Genomic DNA, 25,959 nt, shown 5'->3' with positions numbered 1-25,959 from the left:
CAGTATTGAACTGTGTGTTGGGGTACCACAAAGACTAACGTTAGGCCTATTCCTATATAATATCTTCAGTAAGGATTTGGAAGAGGAATTAAACCGCATGCTAATGAAATTCACAGATAATCCCAAACTGGGATAAGTTACAAACATTAATGAGGACAGTAAAAATATAAGTGGGGCACGAGGGCAGAACATTTTAGGAGGTTCTGTCACGTTGGGGTGCAATCCAGACCAGTGAGGGCTAGGTGCCTTCAATGCTCTCCTGCTGTGGCTCACAGCCTGTACACCGATAGCCATTAGACAAGCATGTACTAAGAGTCTGTGTGCTAACAGCTCTGATTCTAGCAGCCTGCTTGTTACATCCCAGCCATACTGGTATCCACTAGCCTTGGTTATCCAAGTGACTTCAAACACACTTCCAGTCCTGAATTTTCCCCAAACCATGTGTCCTGAAATGTCCAGTCCTTTCCTGGACCATTCAGAAGCATAATAAGGTTTGTTTGCACCTTTAAAAAGTCAGTACCCAACAGCTTGCCACATTAACTTGAGTAAACAATCACTTCAATTCATATACAGCACTGGGTTGGTTTAGATTAAAATAAAACAAGTTTATTAACAACAGGACATAGGGTAAGTCATGTCAAGTAAAAGAAATTAAGGTAGAGATGATTACAAGCAAATAAAAGAAAAAACATGCTTCTAAAAGTCTAAAACAATTTAGCAAAGTACAGACTTTGTTTAAGATGGTTTCATTCACCAATCACTCTTTGTCCAGCATGGCTGACTGTCTTTCAGTCAGGATCTTCCACAGATATACACGGTGCTAGTTCCCCTTATTTTCATAGGTGAAAGATAACTTGGGGTTCTTTGCCCATTTCTTTTATAGTTCTGTGAACTTAATGAAATGGATTCTTCTGAAAGTTGCCCCCCCAATGATGTTTATTCAAGTTCAACATGGAGTTTTGTGGTGAGTTTTGTGAAACCATGCTGGTTTCTTCCCCTGCTGGTATTTGCTAAAATGCAAATTGATCTGTTCCTGCCCTCTCCGATGCAAATAAATGGCCACTTGACATGTGATTGCTAATCAACTGTGATGACATCTGCTGGAGGTGTCAGCTTGTCCTTTGGGAGGAACCTGTTTACCCTGCCTGACTTGTCTGCTAAACATATTTTAGTTTCACATTTCCTTCATATTTGTATGTCCTTTGGGCATTTACCATACATATACCACACAAGACTATTAATGATCAGTATGCTATTAGTTTTCCAATGATACCTTACACGACATATATCAGATTCAGTTTATGACAATCAATTGGAACAACTGAAACTCACTACCAGAAGTGATCCCCTGGCCTTCTTGCATGGAGATACAGATAGAGTCACAGGCTCCCTTTGGATGAATACAGCTAAAACACTGCGGGGGAAATGATTCAAAATACATATTTCAATGAGAGGAAAAAAACATGGAAAGCAATACCGATGAGAGGAGCTAAGGGAGATAGTGACAGATAATTAGATCTGAGTTTGCAATGTGATATGGTTGCAAAAAAGCCCAAAACAATTTTGGGCCATATACACAGTCATCATGTCATGAAGCAGGGAGGTGACACTCTTCTTTATACAGGTCTCGTGTGACTGACCACACCTGGTATATTGCATTCAGATCTGGTCATCACATGATCTAATACTCCACAAACTGCAGGGAGCTCAGAGAAGAGCAAGCTTCCTGAGGCATGAAAGAAAGTTGACTACCACTTCCAACTGGCCAATATTGCCAGTCCCCATTGTCCATTTCTTATATTTTCAAACAAGCATCTTCATGCTTTCTCCATTCTGCCCCTCACGCTTGGGAGGAGCTACCTGTAAACACTGCAAAGCTACCGCATTATCCCCCTCCAAATCCCTCCTTGAAAACTTGCCTTTGCCATGCTGGCTACAAAAACACTTGACAATGAATACCCCTGGCTAGCATGCTAATCAATATTGTCTCACTGTTTCCTTGTACTCCTACATCTGTCTGTATCCTTCTGTTGTCTTCTGTTTTATACTTAGACTGTAAGCTCTCTGGGCCAAGGCCTATCTTTTAGTTCTGTTTGTACAGCACCTAGCATAATGGGGCTCCTGCTACATCACTAAGGCATGGTTGTAGCCAGCCAGCCAGCCCCCCCTCCCCCCCAGACCAGCATTGCTGGAAACACAGGAGGAAGCCGGAACAGGGCACTTAACATATATTCCAGCACAGCCTTTGAAGCTGTGAAAAGCACAGGTGTGCCTCTGGGAACAGATACAACGATTCAGCTCACAGCAGGCAGAGGCCCTGTGACAGACATGGCTCTTAGCCCCTACTAAATAGCGTGATGCACACACACCAACATCCTAGGTGGGAAAATATTTACCCTGATAAAAGAAATGTCCAGTAGTCGACACTTATTGTTTCTCTCCCTTGCAAGTGTAAACTACTCTTGCGAAAGCTGGCGTCACCCAGACAGACCAGCCTCAATTTGGCATAAGAAAGGAGAAAGAGAATAAAGGAGTACAGAGGTATAAGTAGGGGACCTACAGCACCATGATTTTTGAGTGCTTTTCACTATCTATCTGCTGGTCAGATAAGTGACAGCCTCCCAAGGCTTCTGCAGCTAAGAGGGTCCCTAAGCCTTGTCCCTTATTCATCTTTCCGCGGAATTGAGTGACCGATCCTGGCTTGGCACCGCTGGAATCGAGAGATGCAAGGAGGGCAAGAAGCACCCACACCTGATCTCCTATCTTTAGTGTACACATATTTTGAAATAGAGCTCTATACTTTTTCTTTCTTTGGGATTGTGGCTTCAGTTTTGTAACTTGTTTGTGTGTGTAACATCTCTACATTTAAATAAGTAGGCACTAGCAATTTTGTAACCATATGATTAGAATCTAGCTTAATAAATTTTGGTAACCATTTGTGCATAAGCCTGACTTGTTTTCTCTGGTTTACTGTAAAGCAGCCAACACAATTAAAGAACCTCAGCCGTTTTGGCTCTAAAGCCTGGCCATTAGGTGAGAGTACTAAGAGCCTAGCGTTGAGTTGTGCCGCCTCCACGGGGCAAACTCTTGGGGCACCTGTCAGTCAATCCTGGCTGCCCGCTGCGAAGGAGCTCTGAGCTCTAGCAGTTAAAGTCACGGGTGTGGAGAGGCTCTTAGTGCTGCCATTGGGGCACCTGTCAGTCAGTATTGACTGCCCGCTGCGAAGGAGCTCTGAGCTCTAGCAGTTAAAGTCATGGGTGGTTAGGACCTTGGGGCATCCGTCAGCCTAGCCCGGGCTGCCCGCCGCGAAGGGACAGTGCGTCCTAGCGGTTAAAGTCACGGATGGTATAAACGGGCATAGCTGGCACCTCACCAAACATCCTTGGCCGTCGGCTAACAATGGTAGTAATACAAATAATAATGTGTGAAAAGCATGAGCTGAATTCAGATAGACCTCAATTCCAGGATTTATTAATACATATCCCTTTCCTATACAACTTTATTCCTTGTGTTCACCTACTGTACTGAAAAGTCATTGAGCATGGTTCAAACTATGAGAGCTTTATTGGGCTGTGGGGGCTGTGGTTTGATTGAGACAGGATGGGGATCACAGAGTAAATGGGAATGTTCAGAAACCAACGTGAGTGTGGAAAGACCTGGAGAATGGGGCCAGGATATGAAAGGGAAGGAACTAGGAAAAAGTGTATAAGGACAAAGAGAGAGTTTATCACAGCAGTTTTTTCCCCCAGAGATCTTTGCACCCTTCACAGTTACTGGGATGCTGGGTTACAGCAGAAAAATGCGCTTTTGTAGTTAGACGGACACCGCACCACTGTTAAATACAGAGCTGGCGCTTAGTGTCTTGGGTTCTGGGCTGGTGTACTACTGTCTGATTTGTTACTGAGAAACAAGGCATAGGATGTTCTGACTTGCAAAGTGCATAGAGTGAGGGCAAAGGGGTTCAGCTTGGTGACAAGGACTATTTCCAGTGCATCACTGGCAGCAGTGTTTGGAATTTTGTTCTTCATACAAGAACTGTGGGGCTCCCACAGCTGGAAGTTTCCCAAGCAGGGTGAAGTATATAGTGTGTGTATGTATGTGAATGACAGGGCCAGTTAGCACTCCTGTGAGGCCACAAAAACTTGGACTTCATAGACTTGTTTCCTCCACTTCTCTTTTATTTCAGGTTATTTTTATTAGAATCTTTAAATTCAGTACAGCAAAGTCAATAAAAGCCAGTTCAGAACATGTCAAATGAAAACTAGTTTCAGCAACAGCACAATCACCTGACCAACATTTACAACTCAGAGAAACTTTCATATAGACAAATGCTCTTGCTCTCACAGGCCCTATAATAATAACGTGATGTCCCAGTCCTGCCTAATGTTAGTACTTGGAATACAGGAACAAGCATTCAGTATTGGAAATGCATGTCTCAGGCAATGTAAAAGAGACAATCCTGGTCTCGCAGGGAGGTAAAGACACGAGCATCGTAATTCGCCAACACAGAAGGGGAAAGGATTTGACGGTGAGTTATGTTTATAATGTACATTTAATAAGAATAGGTTTCAGAGTAGCAGCCGTGTTAGTCTGTATTCGCAAAAAGAAAAGGTGTACTTGTGGCACCTTAGAGACTCACAAATTTATGTGAGTATAAGCTTTTGTGAGCTACAGCTCACTTCATCGGATGCATTCAGTGGAAAATACAGTGAGGAGATTTATATACATAGAGAACATGAAACAAAAAATTTAAAGGAGTTAGTCTTCCAAAGGCCACAAAAAGTGGGTTTAAAAGGGTTCAGATAACAGCTCTCTTTCTTTTTCAGTAGGGATGGAATATATTTTGCCATGGAACAATCCCACTTGTTTCCAGTGGGACAACTGGAAATGAAACACAACTCTTTGTTGCATGGATATTCCAGGGATCTACTTCTCTCAGTTCCTGCTTGGCCCCGGAATGCTACCAAAACTAGTCAAATTCTGCCCTCAAATAGGCACATATGGCTCCTACAGAGGTCAATGAGAATTTCAGGAGCTCAGTACAATTAAAAAGAGGTTAGACAATTATATGAATAATGAGAATAATAAGCCAATTGATGGGAATAGGAAGGAACTTCCCCTACAGGCTGCTGCTTGCTACAGATGTTTCTGGCAACTTCTTTGGAAGCAGCTGGTACTAGCCACTGTGAGACACTGGATACTGGTCTAGAGGGAGCCATGAGCTGATCGGTGCATTGGATGTTCTCGTGCACATACGTATCTGAGGACAGAATTGGGTTGAATGAATTCAATCCTGATGTGCTGATTTTCTAGCACAGACTATATTTTTGAGTGGTTTTGATTCAGATGCTATAGAAAGTTTCCTTATTGTAGCCAGATGGAGCATGTTGGGAAGAGTGCTGTGCCATCTGGCAGAAGTGCAGAGTTTGGAAATAAAATGAGAGTGCCAGATTTAAACCAAAGGGGAAGCAGCACAACGAATGGGGCATATTTCCACAGAAACTGAGAGTATTTTTCTTCCCAGATGTCAGGGTAGGATTTATAGCTCAACCACAACTGTACTATAAACAGGATTGCTCAGTCTAGCCACAGAAATGCCAAGGAAGGGTCTAATTAGTTATTGCTTGTAAAGCACTACAGAAGAATCCTAATAATAGTTATAAGGGCCAGCAAGAATAAGATAGTAATTTCACCTCCTATTGCTAGTAACCACTGGAGCAGAGTAAAATGTCCTTCAAATGCTAATACAGGATAGAGGAAACTGTTACTAATGCAGTAATATACTGTCTACAAAACAACAGCATGAAATAGCAAGATGGGAAGGCCACACTTTGTTAAAGGCCCTGATAGACATTTTAAATATGCTGCTTCCTGGCCTGATGCACAATAATAATCCAGAGAATTAAACCAATAACTGGTACCATTATATTCCTGATCTTCAGTACAAAGTGCATCCAATATTCCTGGATAGCATTAGAACCCAGAGTACACATAACTGTTATGTATATAAATATGAAAGCACTGTATAGAAAAAAACTATTTCATTAGAAAGCAAGGTGATTCAAGTCTGAATGTATTGAAATATTTTTCTTACTGGCACTCGTCTCTGTTTCTAAAAGGCACTTAGAGGTAAACAAGCAAAAAGTTTTCTGCAAGCACCAGTTCGTGTACTGGTGCATCTCAAAAGCAGAAGTGGGCATCTCCGGGCTGACTCCGTGTTGCTGTAAGTGAAAAAGGAAGCAAACTCTGGCTATTTATTCCTGTTCTAGTGCCAAACAAGATTCAGTAATTTTTTAAAAAATGGCAAGGGTGTTTGTGTGTGTTTAAAAAAATATTCATTTCAGAGTGTGCATGAGAGAGATGGATCTGTGTGTACAGTAAATGCCCTCCTACATGGGATGCAGTGAGCCTAACAGTTATCTGTACTATCCAGACCAGGAGAACCGGCGAGGCCAGCAATGTACAGACCCGTCTTTCACAAAAGTTAGGTCTTAGTTAATAAAAGATCACTGATGCCATCATGTCCGTCTAGTGTGTTAGACCTACTGGTCTGCAAAGACCCTTTCATTTGACTGGCAAAGGCTAAGACAACTGCTTCCGTATAGCTATGTGTATTTTTTGCCAGCCTTCTCTTTATGGGGTATTCTCCAGCTCCACAGAACTGCCACATGGCTCTATGCTTTGTCGAGAGACTCATACTCTCTCCTAAAAGTGAACTATTTTGTCAGGCCCTGAAGTTCTGGCCTTAGGCTAGTGCAGTAACCTCCTCAGCCCCTACCTTTACACAAGGTGTGTCCACAAGACTCTCCTCCAGTGAGGTCACTACAGAAGGATGCAAACCTAACTCTCTTCCTTGGAGCCAGCCACACTGTCTCCGTGTTGGCTTGGGGAGCCTGAGGCTAAGCCCAGAAATTCCTGGCATGGCAGTGTGTTGCATACCCAGCTGCTTTACTTTTAGTAGAACACAGCTGCCTTAGGATATCAATGGCCATTCAAATGCTGCTCGTGAGAAATTACAAATGGCAAATGTAAAGGACAGGCAGGTCTGACACTCAAATATTATTAAATGAATTGTAGAAAAGGTATAACAGTAGAATGATTTCCAGCACCAAAATAAGCTTGAGGTGGTATAAATATGAGGTTCCTTGGGACCGTGAGGGCTGCACACTTGGGTATTTGTATTACATACAAACCCATGCACTTGGATTCACGCAGTACTTGAATTAATGCCCTGATATAGGAAATATTTCCTGAAGTCCTACATCCTTCCAGTATGTTTAAATGGAGCAAAGACTCTATTATAGTAACTGCACTAGATTTTTGGAGAGCAAAGATCATTTTATTAAGACATCAGTCGAGACGAGCCCTTCTCCATTATACTTACTCTCTAATTTGGAACCCAGGAAAACCAAATCACAATTGCATTAGAAAGCTGGACAGGATAGGCAGAGAGGCAGGGTTACTACATGAGTTCATGCACATCTCTAGCACAGCCCCCTTTCTGAAACATTTAGGGGGCGGGAGGGGGGAGAAAGAGCCTGCTTTCCCAAATGAAATGAGCCAAAAATATAAGACTCTTAGTCTCTCATGTACTTTATTTTCCCTTTGTGGGGAGAATACTTCCAGGCTGTCGAATGTTTTAAAAGGAACATTCTACTGTGAATAAATAAGAAAAATAAAAATATGGAAGCAAGCTGTGTAAACTCAAGCCCTGAGGTATTTCAAGGATACAATGTAATTCTTACATCTCTTACCCGCAAAGCATAATTGCCAATAAGAAAATGACTCTTTATGACTCTGTAAAAATGTGTTGCCTTTACTTCCTGCCCTTATACCCAAAGGAGAGGGCGAGAGATTTGAGGTAAAAGCCCTGCTGAAATGGTGATAGTCGCAGTAGTTCAGAGCAGAGGAAGAAATGAAGGTTTTAAAGTGCCACTTTTGTTTCTCCCTAACAGTCTTCACAATTTATTTGTTCCCTACAGCACGGCTAGCCAAAGACTTTGGGCACAAGATATCCCACAACTCTGCTGCTTTTCTGGATAAAGGCTTCAATCCTGCACGAGCCTCTGTGCTGTGTGGGGTTCTGCTGGGGTCATTTGGGCTTTGTACAAGTATAAGTCCATGCTAGCTGCTCCCAGTGTGGGACTGTCAGCTTCAGCTCTCTTTGGCCCTTTCTTTTGAAATCTCCGCTTTAAAAATTAATAGGATTTTAGAGACTTTCAAATGCATAACCGTGATTTTGTCACACAGACTGGGTTGGGAAGCCAAGGCACGCTTTATCCTGGTATAACTGACTCTGCATTGCCCATCAGCCTCCCATCTCTCTCTTAACCCTTCCCCTTTTGCCTGGTCCTAGGACTCCCCAAGAATCCTTCTTTGTTCAGATGTAGGGCCCAATCCTACCAACACTTCTGCATGTGACACTGAAGTCAACAGGACTACTCACATGGCGTACATACTTTCAGGAACAGGCCCTTAGAGATCAACTCATTTGAATAAATCCTATTTATTAATTGTATTTCCTTTTAATTTTGGGATTAGTGGATAAAAACTACATTAAAGGTTTTATTTTAAAAATGGCAGTTGCTCCTACACTGATTATTAGCCAACAGGGGTCACTATGAAAGGGTTTCAACCTGTATATATGCCAGGGCTTTATGCACACTCTCACATAGTGGGGACACTGCAGGAATGTGCATGCAAACACGTGCCCACACAACATATGTCATATGCATGCATTCACCCACACAATGTACTATATATACAGATATCTGTACTTGTGCACTCTTGCAGATCCATACGTGGAGACAGGCAGGTGCTTATCCAGTGTATATAGATGCGCAAGCACTCAGCCATATATATGCAAAGATATTTAAAAACAAATTAATTTTAGGTACCACCTTTGCCTTTTCATTTTAGGAAAGTACATTTTAAACCCTCATTTTATTCATTTCAGTTTTCTGACTTAAAAGTTTGAACACAATTAATGCAATTCACACTCACCAAATGAGGCCTTTTCCTCTCAGTTGGTTAAAACACTAATCAAAAATGTATTACAATTATTAAACTCTGAGAATGTATCTTGTAAAGTCTTGTAAGGTCTGGAAATCCCGGAGCATAGAAATTGTGCAGTGAGTTTTAGAGCATGTCCCTTGTATTGCGGATAGCACAGCAGAGAACCATGCTGAATATCATGCCAAAGATCTAAAAGAGAAGGAATGTGATTTAGAGATTTCCATGGAATGCCTCCTCTTACAAAAGTAGATATAGTTACAAAACTGTCATTTCAGAACAATCTAATGATCTTCCCAGAGGGGTAGTGGGCACAGATGACTGTTCCTCTCTACAAGTCTCAGGAAAGAAGACAGTTAACATGGAAGGAACATCACCATTACTCAGAGCTAAGATGATATGACCATAGCAGTGCCATGGAAGTTTTAAATGCTCTGCAAGCATAATGCCCTTCCCAAATATCACTGGGGAGATCATTAACACTGTTACTGATACTGTCTGCATTGACACAAGATCAGCACTGTCACTGGTATCAAATCCAGCACTGAAACAGAGGACTTGAATTTCAGTCTAGCACAGAAACGTGGTTATAGGAGGTCTCTGTTCATGGAGTATCATGTGTACTTCTGAATCAGAGCAGAGCTCAGCTCTGGGTGTAAGATAGGCTAACGTATGGGATTGCTGCAGGATACTGTGGGTTTAGAGAGAAGCTTAAACTCTTAATAATTACTGTACATGAGGCAAGTTTATACACTGCATGTAAATAGAATCCATAGTCTTAAAGCTCAGGAAACTGCAGGGGTTAGAATGGAATCCAATGGAGGGAGCTAGAGTCTCTAGTAATTCCTCCCTAGTCACAGGTTTTAGCTCCAGAACAGAGTTTACAGGCAATAAGCAAAGACGTCATCCATGATCATGATCATGCCATTGAATCCCTTCCCCAGGAACACAGGACAACAGCTGGCCAGCCTTACCACATAGGAGCCATGGACTAGCACTTGCTTCTCCTTCCAGCCCAGATGCCTGAGAGTTGTGAAGTTAATGCAGGACCACGAGGACCCCAAGTGCGTGGCATCTGATATCTCCTTTTACCATATCTGTGCCCATTTCAATGGGACGTTATGAAGATTGGATCCCTGTATGCAGTGCACACGTACTCTTAGGCACTGAACAGCCTGCTTATTGAGGCTCTGTTCCATCTGGATTGCTTTGCCATATTTTCCATGCATGCCATTATATTTTAGAAAAGTCACATTTCAGGTTGCCTATGGCTAACTGGTTGTTATGACCTCCCCATATTTCTGAGAATGTTTAACACCCCCTGCCTCTCTCCATCCCCACAGGTCAGGTGTAGCGACCATATTACTATGCTCTTTAGTTTGAAATATATGAACCCTCCTTCCACATCTGAACTCAGTGAGCTTTGGAAAGTACAGGTAACTCCATTAACTTCCTCCTCCAGAGAGCAGGTGGGAGTGTAATTCCTCAGAAATCTGGTTTCATCCTGTGTCTTCAGACTGTCATTGGCTGCTGAATCTGGAGCAGATCGCAGCAGATGCAGGCTGGAAAATGCTTTTAATCTCCAAGCCTCTGTCAGTTTGATGTGTCTTCTTGCTGGATTCATGCACTAGTGTGACATCTAGTGGCCACACAGCTCAGTTATGAACGCACAGATTTTTGGAAATGGCAAAGCACACTTTTTGTGGGAGAAGATGAAGTTTAAAACAAGTGAAGTGAGAAGCTTTGGGGATACGATTAGATGAATCAGTCACTGACAACATGGTGTTGTTTAATCTGGATACCTAACAGTTAGAAGAGGGATATATCCTGAAGCCATCTGCCTAGTTTAAATTCAGTTCTGTTAAAGCAATGGGCATAGGAATGAGGATGTACTGATTTCTAGCTTCCAGGTAAGCCATGAACATCTATCACAATATCATAGGTTTTCCTTCACCAGATTGTTAATGTGCGTGACCTGGGAAAATCAGTTCCTTACAAGCAACTGGTTAAATCACAGATCATCCTTCATGTTCAAATCCATTATGAGTGTACAGCTTGGATCCAAATATTTAGGGACAAACAACACCAGTGCCAACAATGGGTTGGAATGGGTGAAATCTCAGGATAGCTGGTTGGTTTTCAGTACACTCAGCCTTTTTGGCTGAAATTATTAATTTATATTGATTTACAACAGTAACAAAGTGGAATTTCTCCCAGATAGCTTGTATTCACTCTATGGGGATGAAAAATAAACTGATAAAACTGGGACTTGCCAAAATTTATGTGGAGAGTGAGAGTGACTCTCAGAGAAAAGCGTCAGGGACAGTTGATATCATATGGAAATCTCCCCAGCAGCTACTGCAGAGCATCTCCCAGGAAATATGGACTCGGGGAGGGTGCAGGGATTTCGTATAGACAGAAAAGACAATGATATGATGTATTTACTCACTGTGATGCCAGCAATTCCAATTCCAACGATTCCAACTAAATGCAGATTCGAGTTAATTAAATTCTGGATTTCATCCAGGCAGTTCTATTAAAAACAGAATGAAAGTTCCACTTAACTCCTAGACAAATATTTCTATATAATTTCCCTAAACTCTTGCCTTCATGTACATGGAGAAAGGCTAACACAGTGACCTGTCTGCTAACCTGCCTTCTATGCCTTGTGCCCTGCTCGACATTTCTTGCTACTAGGTAGCTTACTCTCCCCTCATCTGAGCAATCAATAGGCTTTCAATTGCCAGGAATAATCTCCTTTGTTGTCCTCACCATACTCCTTTCTATACCCATGTGCCATCTCAATAGCACTCACATGTGGGTTTTCATTAATAGCTTCCCCACAAGTTAAAGCCAGCTATGTGTCTGGATACACTAAATCAGGGGAATATGGCCTTTCAGGATAATGGTGCAACTGCAGGCAGGTGCCACAAAAACTAGAAATGAGAGTGTTTCCCTCATTTTAATTGGCCACGTTCCTAGCCAGGGTCCTCTGAGCATGGTGAAGACAGGTACATGCCATAATTCAACCTTCAGCAGGCCTTTCATACAGACTCCTAGACACCAACATCTAAGTGCCCCTGCTCTTCAGACTGTGTGACATTACTGCCACAGCTACCTGGGGAGGTGGTAGGGAGGCTGCAGACAACAAGAGCAGGGGCTGTTCACATTTCTGAGTCTGACCCCTCACTCTCCTCTGCCTCTATGCTGTTCAGCTGCACAGCCCATGGCTGAGAAGGTGTTGGAGCTTATTCAGAGCAGATAGCTGCTCTGACTTTCCCGAATATGATTCTACTTGCACATTTCTCCAATTTCATCTTAAGTAACTCTGATATGGACAAAGGATATCTGAATCATCTGAAGCCAGCTGATCCGACTGTGGACATAGTCTCTCCTCAGCTAGCTCCTCTGGGCTATAAACCTCAGTCCGTCCCAGTGTCATCATTAGTGCTATTTTTGCTCCTTGTGTGTCAGAGAAACTTCTGTTTCAAACTGACATATCTGTGGGGAACGGTAATTAAAACAATCAGCACAGAAGACACTCACCTTGGGCACCTGGATGCCCTCTGGACAGGTGGGCTTCACCTGAACCTCACTTTCTTTACCACAGCATTGAAGCTACATAGTTGAGAGAGAGACAGAAAGTCAAAAAAGGAAGAAACTACAGGCTAGTTTCCTACTGAGACTCTGCATTCAATGGCAGCAAGTGGGCCTGACTGCTCAAGGCAATACAAATCCCTGCTATGGACGGGCCAGCAGTTTCTAAATCCGTTTACCCAGGAAAACAGAAATAGTTCAAGCACTATGTGTAGAAATGTGGGCACCATGTTGAAGCTGCAGCAGAGTATGCTAGAGTCTTTATTACAGACAGAACATGCTATTGGGTTTGTGGCTAGTGATAAATCAACAGAATGTTTCAGTGGGTTTGTTTTTCCCATTTACACATCTCTGAGAAAATGCTTGGAATTCCTCTTTGGGTCATAATTAATAGGCATGGGAGAAGGACAAGAGGTTCAGAGGTTGTGAAATGTTAGTTATGAAGAATGTTGGAATGATATAAACAGTGACAAAAGGAAGGGCTTGATCTCTATGGGAGGCAGCATTGCTTCACGAAATGAACACAGACTTGGGCACAAGTAGGGCTCTAAGTGTATGTCTACACTACGAAATCAGGTCGAATTTATAGAAGTCGGTTTTTTAGAAATTGGTTTTATATATTTGAGTGTGTGTGTCCCCACAGAAAATGCTCTAAGTGCATTAAGTGCAGTAACTCGGCGGAGTGCTTCCACAGTACCGAGGCTAGCATCGCCTTCCGGAGTGTTGCACTGTGGGTAGCTATCCCACAGTTCCCACAGTCTGCGCTGCCCATTGGAATTCTGGGTTGAGATCCCAATGCCTGATGGGGCTAAAACATTGTCGCGGGTGGTTCTGGGTACATATCGTCAGGCCCCCGTTCCCTCCCTCCCTCCGTGAAAGCAAGGGCAGACAATCATTTCACGCCTTTTTTCCTGAGTTACCTGTGCAGACTCCATACCACGGCAAGCATGGAGCCCGCTCAGGTAACCGTCACAGTTGTCTCCTGGGTGCTGGCAGACACGGTACTGCATTGCTACACAGTAGCAGCAACCCATTGCCTTCTGGCAGCAGACGGTGCAATATGACTGGTAGCCGTCATCGTCATGTCCGAGGGGCTCCTGGCCGCGTTGGCCGGGAGCGCCTGGACAGACATGGGCGCAGGGACTAATTTGGACCAGGTCATTCTCTTTAGTCCTGCAGTCAGTCCTATTGAACCGTCTTATGGTGAGCAGGCAGGCAATACGGATTGCTAGCAGTCGTACTGTACCATCTTCTGCCGAGCAGCCATGAGATGTGGATGGCTTGCAGTCCTTCTGCATCATCTGCTGCCAGCCAAAGATGTAAAAGATAGATGGAGTGGATCAAAACAAGAAATAGACCAGATTTGTTTTGTACGCATTTGCTTCCCCCCGCCCCTGTCTAGGGGACTCATTCCTCTAGGTCACACTGCAGTCACTCACAGAGAAGGTGCAGCAAGGTAAATCTAGCCATGTATCAATCAGAGGCCAGACTAACCTCATTGTTCCAATAAGAACAATAACTTAGGTGCACCATTTCTTATTGGAACCCTCCGTGAAGTCCTGCCTGAAATACTCCTTGATGTAAAGCCACCCCCTTTGTTGATTTTAGCTCCCTGAAGCCAACCCTGTAAGCCGTGTCGTCAGTCGCCCCTCCCTCCGTCAGAGCAACGGCAGATAATCGTTCCGCGCCTTTTTTCTGTGCGGACGCCATACCAAGGCAAGCATGGAGGCCACTCAGCTCACTTTGGCAATTAGGAGCACATTAAACACCACACACATTATCCAGCAGTATATGCAGCACCAGAACCTGGCAAAGTGATACCGGGCGAGGAGGCGACGTCAGCGCAGCCACGTGAGTGATCAGGACATGGACACAGAATTCTCTGAAAGCATGGGCCCTGCCAATGCATGCATCATGGTGCTAATGGGCAGGTTCATGCTGTGGAACGCCGATTCTGGGCTCGGGAAACAAGCACAGACTGGTGGGACCGCATAGTGTTGCAGGTCTGGGACGATTCCCAGTGGCTGCAAAACTTTTGCATGCGTAAAGGCACTTTCATGGAACTTTGTGACTTGCTTTCCCCTGCCTTGAAGCGCATGAATACCAAGATGAGAGCAGCCCTCACAGTTGAGAAGCGAGTGGCGATAGCCCTGTGGAAGCTTGCAACGCCAGACAGCTACCGGTGAGTTGGGAATCAATTTGGAGTGGGCAAATCTACTGTTGGAGCTGCTGTGATGCAAGTAGCCCACACAATCAAAGATCTGCTGATATCAAGGGTAGTGACCCTGGGAAATGTGCAGGTCATAGTGGATGGCTTTGCTGCAATGGGATTCCCTAACTGTGGTGGGGTCATAGACGGAACCCATATCCCTATCTTGGCACCGGAGCACCAAGCCGGTGAGTACATAAACCGCAAGGGGCACTTTTCAATAGTGCTGCAAGCTCTGGTGGATCACAAGGGACGTTTCACCAACATCAATGTGGGATGGCCGGGAAAGGTACATGACGCTCGCATCTTCAGGAACTCTGGTCTGTTTTAAAAGCTGCAGGAAGGGACTTTATTCCCAGACTAGAAAATAACTGTTGGGGACGTTGAAATGCCTATATGTATCCTTGAGGACCCAGCCTACCCCTTAATGCCATGGCTCATGAAGCCGTACACAGGCAGCCTGGACAGTAGTCAGGAGCTGTTCAACTACAGGCTGAGCAAGTGCAGAATGGTGGTAGAATGTGCATTTGGATGTTTAAAGGCGCGCTGGTGCAGTTTACTGACTCGCTTAGACCTCAGCGAAACCAATATTCCCACTATTATTACTGCTTGCTGTGTGCTCCACAATATCTGTGAGAGTAAGGGGGAAACGTTTATAGCAGGGTGGGAGGTTGAGGCAAATCGCCTGGCTGCTGGTCACGAGCAGCCAGACACCAGGGCGGTTAGAAGAGCACAGGAGGGCGCGGTACGCATCAGAGAAGCGTTGAAAACCAGTTTCATGACTGGCCAGGCTACGGTGTGAAAGTTCTCTTTGTTTCTCCTTGATGAAACCCCCCGCCCCTTGGTTCACTCTACTTCCCTGCAAGCTAACCACCCTCCCCTCCTCCCTTTAATCATTGCTTGCAGAGGCAATAAAGTCATTGTTGCTTCACATTCATGCATTCTTTATTCATTCATCACACAAATAGGGGGATGACTACCAAGGTAGCCTAGGAGGGGTGGTGGAGGAGGGAAGGAAAATGCCACACAGCACTTTAAGCACAGCACTTTAAAAGTTTACAACTTTAAAATTTATTGAATGCCAGCCTTCTTTTTTTTGGACAATCCTCTGCGGCGGAGTGGCTGGTTGGCCGGTGGCCCCCCCACCGCGTTCTTGGGCGTCTGGGTATGGAGGGCGGTTGGTTACACAGGGGCTGTAGTGGCAGTCTGTGCTCCAGCTGCCTTTGCTGCAGCTCAACCATACACTGGAGCATACTGGTTTGGTCCTCCAGCAGCCTCAGCATTGAATCCTGCCTCCTCTCATCACGCTGCCGCCACATTTGAGCTTCAGCCCTGTCTTCAGCCCACCACTTACTCTCTTCAGCCTGCCACCTCTCCTCCCGGTCATTTTGTGCTTTCTTGCACTCTGACATTATTTGCCTCCACGCATTCGTCTGTGCTCTGTCAGTGTGGGAGGACAGCATGAGCTCAGAGAACATTTCATCATGAGTGCGTTTTTTTCTTTCTAACCTTCACTAGCCTCTGGGAAGGAGAAGATCCTGTGATCATTGAAACACATGCAGCTGGTGGAGAAAAAAAAGGGACAGTGGTATTTAAAAAGACACATTTTATAAAACAGTGGCTACACTCTTTCAGGGTAAACCTTGCTGTTAACATTACATACATAGCACATGGGCTTTCGTTACAAGGTCGCATTTTGCCTCCCCCTACCGCGTGGCTACCCCCTCAACCCTCCCCCCTCCCCATGGCTAACAGCGGGGAACATTTCTGTTCAGCCACAGGTAAGCAGCCCAGCAGGAACGGGCTCCTCTGAGTGTCCCCTGAAGAAAAGCACCCTATTTCAACCAGGTGACCATGAATGATATCTCACTCTCCTGAGGATAACACAGAGAGATAAAGAATGGATGTTGTTTGAACGCCAGCAAACATACACTGCAATGCTTTGTTGTACAATGATTCCCGAGTACGTGTTACTGGCCTGGAGTGGTAAAGTGTCCTACCATGGAGGACGCAATAAGGCTGCCCTCCCCAGAAACCTTTTGCAAAGGCTTTGGGAGTACATCCAGGAGAGCCGCGAATGCCAGGGCAAAGTAATCCTTTCACATGCTTGCTTTTAAACCATGTATAGTATTTTAAAAGGTATACTCACCAGAGGTCTCTGCCTGCCGGGTCCAGGAAGCAGCCTTGGGTGGGTTTGCGGGGTACTGGCTCCCTGTCCAGGGTGAGAAACAGTTCCTGGCTGTCGGGAAAACCAGTTTCTCCGCTTGCTTGCTGTGAGCTATCTACAACCTCCTCCTCCTCCTCATCATCATCTTCTTCGTCCCCAAAACCTGCTTCTATGTTGCCTCCATCTCCATTGAAGGAGTCAAACAACACGGCTGGGGTAGTGGTGGCTGAACCCCCTAAAATGGCATGCAGCTCATCATAGAAGCGGCATGTTTGGGGCTCTGACCCGGAGCGGCCGTTCGCCTCTCTGGTTTTCTGGTAGGCTTGCCTCAGCTCCTTAAGTTTCACGCGGCACTGCTTCGGGTCCCTGTTATGGCCTCTGTCCTTCATGCCCTGGGAGATTTTGACAAAGGTTTTGGCATTGCGAAAACTGGAAGGGAGTTCTGATAGCACGGATTCCTCTCCCCATACAGCGATCAGATCCCGTACCTCCCGTTCAGTCCATGCTGGAGCTCTTTTGCGATTCTGGGACTCCATCATGGTCACCTCTGCTGATGAGCTCTGCACGGTCACCTGCAGCTTGCCACGCTGGCCAAACAGGAAATGAGATTAAAAAGTTCGTGGTTCTTTTCCTGTCTACCTGGCCAGTGCATCTGAGTTGAGAGTGCTGTCCAGAGCGGTCAGAATGGAGCACTCTGGGATAGCTCCCGGAGGCCAATACCATCAAATTGTGTCCACAGTACCCCAAATTCGAGCTGGGAACGTCGATTTAAGCGCTAATCCACTTGTCAGGGGTGGAGTAAGGAAATCGATTTTAAGAGCCCTTTAAGTCGAAATAAAGGGCTTCATCGTGTGGACGGGTGCAGGTTTACATCGATTTAACGCTGCTAAATTCGACCTAAAGTCCTAGTGTAGACCAGGGCTAAGTTTTAATCTTGGCTTGGTCGCTGACTTGCTGTGTGGCCTGGGACAAGTCTCTCATTCTGTGCTTCAGGTTCACTGGCTGTGCAATGGGAATGATGACAGGATCTACCTTTAATACTGTTTACATCACAGTAGGGCCTGGGGGCCCTGGGCAGGATCAGTGTTCCGTTGTGCTAGGCACCATACAGACATAGAGGTGAACTCAGTCCCCACTGTGAAGGTTTACGACCTCTCACAAGGGTGTAATTAGTTACTGTCTGTACAGCTACTGTTAGGCTAAGTTTCAGGGATGCTCACAAACTCATCCAGCTCTTGAGCAAGGGACATGAGGGCTAACTGTCCCATGTGTCTGACAGAGAGAGGTGCTGATGCATTGCATGGGAAAAAGGCCTCTTTGTTGAGCTGGAGTGGACCCTGCTGGAGAAGCCAAAGCTGGTTGTTGTAGATTCTTTTGGGGATTGTTTTCTAGTTGGGCAAATAACACCTCTAGTGCACTGGAGACCAGATCTGCCCAGGACTCAGGTGAACAGAGTCCACTCCCTTGGATTGTTCTTAAGCCTGTGCCCTGTTGTCAGTTACTGGAGTTACTCAGCACTATGGCTATAAGGAACAGGATGGAGGGGGAAGGGCATGTGTAATGTTGTGCTGGAGGAAACACATTGATAAACTGAGGTACAAGAGAAATCGTTGGCACTGCACGCCTGGTTGTGGCTTCTTCATTTCTATGGTAACAAATGTCGTTGTCCAGATCCCTGGTGGTGACAGTATTCATTCACCATTAGTTTTTCTAGGGAGAACTTGGCCCAAACACCAGCTGCAGAAACCGATGGGGAACATTCCTTGCTTTGGGGAGCAGGAAGCCACAGTATTGTCACTGTAGGGTATTTTTTCCTCAAGTACATGAATGAGGCATGGGGCCAGTTTGGCCTTAAGGCTTGTCCATACATGACAGTTAGCAACAGTTAATTGGGAATGACTATCTCAATCAACTTCCCATGTAGAAAATCCCTTCAATAGCTGGTGCTGTAGAGAGCCCTTTGTGGCTGATGCAGCCCTTTAAATGCTGTTTGATTCAGAAATTTCCTGCCAATTCTGATTTTTTCACAGTTATATTTGCATATTAATACATTTTAAAGCCAGAAGGGATCATTAAGGTCATCTAGTCTGACCTCCTGTATAAAGCAGCCCACAGAATTTCACTCAGAAATTGAAGGTCTAGCAGTTTGCACTTCCCATGCTAGTACTTACCTGCAATTTGAGCCCATGACTTCTGGCACCTAAAGCAAGCTGCATACACTTGAGCCACCAGGTCACCTTTAAACAAACTCCTCAATTCCACTCCCTCAGGGCCCAGAGAGTGGGAAGCAGTCACCCTTCTGCAAACCCTGGCATTCAATTTTTGAAGGGTGCCACCACTGTGAGCACTATTTAAGCTCACATGAGTTACTTACAGCTGTGTGGAACTGAATGAGAGTTTTGTTACTCTTCCCCATGTCCATCACATAGTCTTTATAAGCTTCTTCATAGATGGTCTGGACCTCCTGTACTGCCTGTAGAAATCAGACAAGTCCATTGAGATACTGAACTGGAGACAACAGGGGACCTATCAGATCCTACTCCAAATCCAATATACATCCCTGGCTTTCCTCTCCAGCCCCTAGAGTCATGAGCGACTCCTCCACACTATTTTATCCCTAGTGATCTGGTGGACTGAAACAGTAATAGAGGTGCTCTGGGAGAGCAGGGCTCTTGGGAACTTATGAGAACTTGGGCAGAACCCTACAGCACTTGTTTACTATATTTCTGCGAGGCACTCAGAACCCAGAAGAGGTTCACTAACAAGAGATGTTCATTGTTTTGATTATGTACAGTTCCCCAGAGCATCACCCACTCCCCTACAGCTCTCCAGGCAGTTCTGAAGTTGATATTACTCTCACATACAGGGATTATTTATACTGTTGGATTTTCTGTTCATATGTGGGAATGGAGACTATGTCCCATTTTGAAGCCCAGCTTCTCAGGCTCATGACAACACAAGCTCTCCATGTCTAGAGGGTCACAGAGTCCTCCTGTTTCTGTGGAATCCTTCCCTAAAATGTGACCTTTACCTGACCTCTTCGGATCAGTCAGCAGCAGGAATCCAAACCCAGCCCATAGCATCAGAATCACCTTGCTACTCACCGCTTTTTTGCCTATGAATGCAAACACTCCAGCGGTGACTTCAGCAGCAAATATCACCAGCAAGCAGGCAAAAAACTGCAGAGGAGAAACAGAGTCTGTACTAGTTTTACATAAGGGCCTTTATACAAACTTTGCATCCCAAATCCTTCCACAAGGCTCAATAATACACAACAGCTGAGGGAGGGAGGAAGGTGTTAGCAGGCAGAAGCAAGGGAGAAGGAGTGGTGTTTTCAGATTAGATTTTCAATGAGATAAAGGGCAGATGAGGTGGAAATAGACCCCGGGAGGTCGCTACAGATGGTGGAAGTGACAGAGGAGGCAGTCCCAGGAGGCAGCAGCTGAGTCAAGCTAGCAAGGGGATAAATTCACACATGGAAGCTATTGAATGCGACCTGTTGGAGATGTTGGGTTAATAAAGTAGCTGCTTATTATGAAGAGTAAAATCAAGTTACTGATCTCTGACCCAAGAGCTGTTCCCACCAGTGATGCAATGGTGCACCCCTGAAGGAGATTTCTATCAGAATAACCTCCAGCAGAGAGATGTCCATCAAGCCCGTTACTTACCGCTCCAAGCAGGCACTCAGACTCCCGCACTGCTCCACAGCACCCAAAAAATCCAACTGTCATCATCAACGCCCCTGCTCCCACCAGCACATACAGCCCTGTGGGGAAACCAGAACCAGTCCGTCTCAGAAGAGTTCAAACCAGAACAGTCTTTCAGACATTACATCACTTTTCCTGGCAGGGAGGAGCCTGTCATCCATTCTCAGTCCTGTGTTTGTGCCCCAAGGGACAGTCCCCTCCATCTCTACAGCTCCTCAGCAGGGCTGCTGTGTCCCCCAAAGGGAACCAGTCACCTCCTTAGATCTCATAAGCTTCCTTAAGCTCCACAAAGGCCAGCATGAAAAGGGTTCCTCCTGCCAGGTCTCCTGTATGGAAACCTGCACAGTCCAGCAAGAAGTCCACTGCCCACCAATAGGTGCTGTGTTTCATACATCACATCATATAGAATCATCTTATAGCAGTCACCACAGAACAAGAAGCAGGAAAGACAATCCTCTGAAGTCAGCACTGTTCAGGATCACATCTCCCTGGAGTGTACTTTCTCTGCAGAAGAGAGAGCCTCTGCCACACGGAATTCCTGTGACACTGAAGCACCTGACCTGGCTGTGACGGGCTGGGTCACAGAGACCCCCTTGGGACTGCCACCTGATGTGCTGAGACTACTTCTGAGCCCATTTTCCCTGGCAGCTTGGGATTTCAGTACCCTGTCTTGTTGAGCCAGACACGCTAGCCTGCTGCAAACACAGACCCAGGTCTGAACTGCGTCCCACAAAAGCTGCAGACTCAACTGAAAACGGCTTAGAGAGTGCTCCTATCTCTAGCACCCAGACACCCAGCTCCCAATGGGATCTAAACCCCAAATAAATCTGTTTTACTCTGTATAAAGCTTATACAGGTTAAACGCATAAATTGTTCACCCTCTAGAACACGGATAGGGAGATATGCACAGCAGTTTGCTCCCCCAGGTATTAATATTTGCTCTGGGTTAATTAGCAAAAAGTGATTAAATATAAAAAGTAGGATTTAAGTGGTTCCAAGTAATAACAGACAGAACAAAGTAAATTACCAAGCAAAATAAAACAAAAACACACAAGTCTAAGCCTAATACAGTAAGAAACTGATTACAGATGAAACCTCACCCTCAGAGATGTTCCAATAAGCTTCTTTCACAGACTAGACTCGTTTCTAGTCTGGGCACAATCCTTTCCCCTGGTACAGTCCTTGTTCCAGCTCAGGTGTTAGCTAGGGATTTCTCATGACTGCAGCCTCCTTTGTTCTGTTCCACCCCCTTATATATCTTTTGCAGAAGGTGGGAATCCTTTGTCCCTCTCTGGGTTCCCACCCTTCCTTCTAAATAGAAAAGCACCAGGCTAAAGATGGATTCCAGTTCAGGTGACATGATCACATGTCACTGTAAGACTTCATTACCCACTTGCCAGCACACATGTACACAGGAAGACTTACAAGTAAACAGAGCCATTTATAACCAATTGTCCTGCTTAAAGGGAGCCATCAAGATTCCAAACCGCCATTAATGGTCCACATTTTGCATAATTACAATAGGACCTCGGAGTTATATTTCATTTTTCTAGTTTCAGATATAAGAATGATACATTTATATAAACTGGATGATCACACTCAGTAGATTATAAACTTTGTAATGATACCTTACTTAGAGACCTTTTGCACGAAGCATATTCCAGTTACATTATATTCACACCTATTAGCATATTTTCATGAAATCATATAGAGTGCAAAGTCACACTGGCCTCTAATGGGACCCATCTCATAGAACCCTCCCTAGCTTTTCTAAAGCGTATGGACTTGGTTTTGCCAGCTGGCCCAATGTGTGGTTGGGAAGCACACTTCACTGCTGTGCAGGGGGTGAGTGTGGGAAGCCCCATGGAACCATGCTGCTGGGATGTCTGGGCACAGGGCTAACATGACACTCTCCGTCTCCTCCAGAAGGGAAGGCACAGGATCTATTGCAAGATGCCGTCTGTCCTTGGCAGCAGTATTTCAGCTTTGGAGGATAGTGCTGGCTACTGGAATCGAGAAGGTGTGGGGCCTATTGGAAAACTGATGTCTCAGGAGAAATGGAATGAGATGATCACATTACAACTCCTGTGGACAAAGACTGGCAATAAAAAGTCAACGTTCTCTAAGAAGCTGCTGAGGGTCAGCCACTGTGAATCCCAGTGCTGAGCTCTACTTTCACAGAGGTGGGGCATCTCTCAATAGGTCAGTGGATACATGAGATGCTTCTCTATTTGGAGTGTGGCTTCTTTCCTGCAGAACAAATGGCAGGGACACTAGTGCTTCGTATGATAGCCACACCCCAGATCCATTAACACACACATGCCCTTATAGCATACTGATGCAGATGCCAAAATGACGGACAACATGAGCTGAGAGGGGCTCATGTTATCAGCATGTGAAGGCCAGGGACTTTCTTCCACAGAAGCTGCCAGCAAAAGCAGCATGTGTTATAGTAGGCAGCGTCATAAAGAAAGAGAGACAAACCATGGTCAGATGGTCTGGTAAAGTGGTTATGTTTGTAAAACACACAGTCCTTCTCATATGAACTGCAGGCAGCACCTCCTGCAGGGCCTGTTGCCTCCAGCCATATTTCATATTGCCCTCAATTTCATCAGACAGGGTCCGAGTGACCCTGCAATAGCTGATGGGAACACTGTGAACTGCCTCCATATTCTGGCTGGCTGTTCATGGCTAAGTGCTTCAGAGATAACTTGGGAGTGGTGGGTACTGTCCAGAAACTCTGGCTAACCTCTCTCTTGGACTTGTTGCCAGAAGAGCTTGGGCCCATCTTGCCAAAGGAAATTTGCCTGTATGGAATTTGCATGGCATGAAGACTGGTCAGAAACAGTGACAATCATAACATGGAATGTATTGGTGGGTACTGCAAGATGTCTCAAGAGCATGCTGGGATGAGCCTGCCAGTGCAGCTCAGCTTGGAGAGGAGAGGAAAGGCCCCTAGCACAGAAAGGCCCCTAGCACTGAGGGACACAGGCTTGGCACCTCATACATTTAAAACTAGTACTGGCCAAAGTACAGTACTATAGAAAATATTGTAACGATCATTTCTGCCCCACCCTGAGAGCTATTCAGCTTTTGCCATCTCCAGAATCTCTGTGCACCTCATAGTGGCATGAGGTCACTTGCATGGTTTTGTGTTCTAGACTTTATCTGGGGGAGAGGGAGACAGGTCGGGGCTGCTTCTTCCGAGCAGAGATCACATCTTATTTAGATTTGTAAACTGTTTAATGATGAATGGATGATAATTCTGCCTGGCTGCAGGCTTTCAGTCAGAATGCCAGGAGGGTGCTCGTTACTTGATGGAGTCTATGATTCCTTGGCCTCGGGTGCAGCACTGACCACAATCAGGCCTGCTGTCCAGCACAGCACCCTGCTACTTCAGCCTTTGCCATCTTTACATGGGGGCTGGGAACACAGACATATTTAATGCATATCAAATGCTAAAATGAGCCTGCAGCACTTTCCGTCCCACGCAGCATGTGGGGGATGCTACAGTCGGTTGTCCCACTAGAGGGCACAGTCAGCCCTGCTTTCAGAGTCAACTGCACACTGTGCATTTTCATACTTTCACTATTTTCTAATGTTTAACATTTTATTTTTTAAAATTGACCTGAATCTTTATCATTCACATAGCTGCCAGCATTGAATATGCACTAGGCCTTGCCACATCCAGACCCGCACAGAGACCCCACAGAAGGGTGTAGGAATAATTGAGAGGGAAATAATTAAAAGCTCTGCATTCCCCAGTGCATCGTGGCATCTCTCTTTTGGAGGATAAATTCTTTGGGGCTCTCTCTGCATTTGTGCACAATATATTCAGCACACAGGGATGCTAGGCAAAATAGCAGAGCTAGTCGAGAAATGGAAAATATTTCAGCAAAAATTCTACAGAAAATAGTTAAATGTTAACAAAAACTTTCATCATAATCTTATTATAATACTGACAGCCTCAGAACTTCAGTTTACTCAAACCATGTCAGAGTTCTTGCCCGCTTGTCCAGGAGCAACGGAAGATCTCACTGCCAAGCCACTGCTGTCATTAAAGTGCCACGCCTGAGGGTCCCAAATCCCAGTGGCTTTTCTGTCTCTCTCCCTCTGTAATATCATCATCAAGAATTGATGCAATATAAATCCTGCTAAAAGCTAGTACCCAGATTATTTTTGTGGTAACATCCGATGAAGTGAGCTGTAGCCCACGAAAGCTTATGCTCAAATAAATTTGTTAGTCTCTAAGGTGCCCCAAGTACTCCTTTTCTTTTTGTGAAATGTTAATGGAGAAGCAGCTGCACCAGCTGTTACACCAGAGAAGCTGGATTTCCTGAACTCCTCCTTGGAGTTCACAGAGTCTGAATTTACCAGCATCTTAGTACCATGCAGCTTATTATTTACCTAGAGTCTTAGCATAATCCATGCCAATGTAAATGCACATTGCAACAGGCTTTTGACTATTTTTGACTGGGTTTAAGGTGGGGATGTACATGGGTCGGAATCAGAGTTCATCTCCATGCGTAGCATGAGGAGGGTAAATCATATTATCTGTGACATGCCTCAAGAACATCTTTCATCATGTCGCCCAATGTCACGTCTTCTCATTTTCTGAGGGGGCACTCAGCTCCCATGGTGATGAGACCAGTGTAAATAGCGATACAAATTTCCTGGACCCTGCTCTGTATGTTACACTCTGCCTCCTTCTTTATCAGTCATTGAACATCTTGGCTCGGGTCTTTCCTATTTCCGTTCATGTTGCCTCTAGCTAGATCAGACGAGGTTCTTTGGGGTCTGGGGCTCGGACCACTTTGAAGAGTCCTAGTTGCATTTGGATTTGCTCTCACTTCAATGGCAAAGCCTTTTAACATTTTACTCACATGACTCATAGCTGAACTTCTACCTCTCATCGGAGCTTCCCTTTTAAGGCGTGTTATAGGAAGTGCCTCTCACTGCATTCACTAAATAAATCTGTCAGCTCCCGGAGTGGGCTGCCTGGTCTGCTGGCTGCAAGAGGCTGTGCCCACCAAGAAAAGCCACCTTTGTATATCTCCCACTCAAGAGATCTCATCCCAGAATGCATCCCTGCTCTTGCAGGGACTGCCGATGCCAGACGCACACTGCTGCCTCTAGCTGGAAAATATGAATAAGAGATTTTTACAAAGCCCCAAAACTGAAATAGGTTTTAAGTGTCTTCTTCAAACACACATGCGCACAGACACCAAATCTTTAGTCACAGGATGGAGGAGTGGGTGGGCGAGGTT

The 25,959-nt window shown here is 45.2% G+C and overlaps 2 protein-coding genes across 3 annotated transcripts in view; both read right to left on the bottom strand.

The window, feature by feature from the left end:
• Positions 1–4,832: 4,832 nt before the first annotated feature.
• Positions 4,833–25,959, bottom strand: part of TSPAN2 (tetraspanin 2) — a 59,924-nt gene continuing 38,797 nt past the window's right edge. For both annotated transcript variants that reach the window (XM_073319960.1, XM_073319959.1), the window contains 6 exons: positions 20,654–20,751; positions 20,090–20,164; positions 19,360–19,458; positions 12,559–12,630; positions 11,462–11,545; positions 4,833–9,204 (listed from right to left, as the gene is read on the bottom strand). In XM_073319960.1, the coding sequence (XP_073176061.1) occupies positions 9,139–9,204; positions 11,462–11,545; positions 12,559–12,630; positions 19,360–19,458; positions 20,090–20,164; positions 20,654–20,751 (494 nt within the window). In that variant the 3' untranslated portion in view covers positions 4,833–9,138. The remainder of the gene's footprint in view (positions 9,205–11,461; positions 11,546–12,558; positions 12,631–19,359; positions 19,459–20,089; positions 20,165–20,653; positions 20,752–25,959) is intronic.
• On the bottom strand, positions 15,781–17,524 carry LOC140901367 (myb/SANT-like DNA-binding domain-containing protein 7). The gene is made up of 2 exons (XM_073320097.1): positions 16,968–17,524; positions 15,781–16,380 (listed from the first exon to the last, which is right to left on the bottom strand). Exons 1-2 carry the CDS (start codon positions 17,522–17,524, stop codon positions 16,323–16,325), a joined length of 615 nt encoding a protein of 204 aa, XP_073176198.1. The 3' UTR covers positions 15,781–16,322.

This window comes from Lepidochelys kempii, chromosome 21 (genome assembly GCF_965140265.1).
Source record: "Lepidochelys kempii isolate rLepKem1 chromosome 21, rLepKem1.hap2, whole genome shotgun sequence".
Taxonomy (NCBI): Eukaryota; Metazoa; Chordata; order Testudines; family Cheloniidae; genus Lepidochelys; species Lepidochelys kempii.
This window is presented reverse-complemented; position numbering and strand designations above follow the sequence as displayed.

Coding starts and splice junctions, on each gene's coding strand:
- LOC140901367 (XM_073320097.1), bottom strand. CDS start 17,524: ATGATGGAGTCCCAGAATCGCAAAAGAGCTCCAGCATGGACTGAACGG. Junction 16,381..16,967: donor CCGGCAGGCAGAGACCTCTG/GTGAGTATACCT, acceptor TTTCTCCACCAG/CTGCATGTGTTTCAATGATC.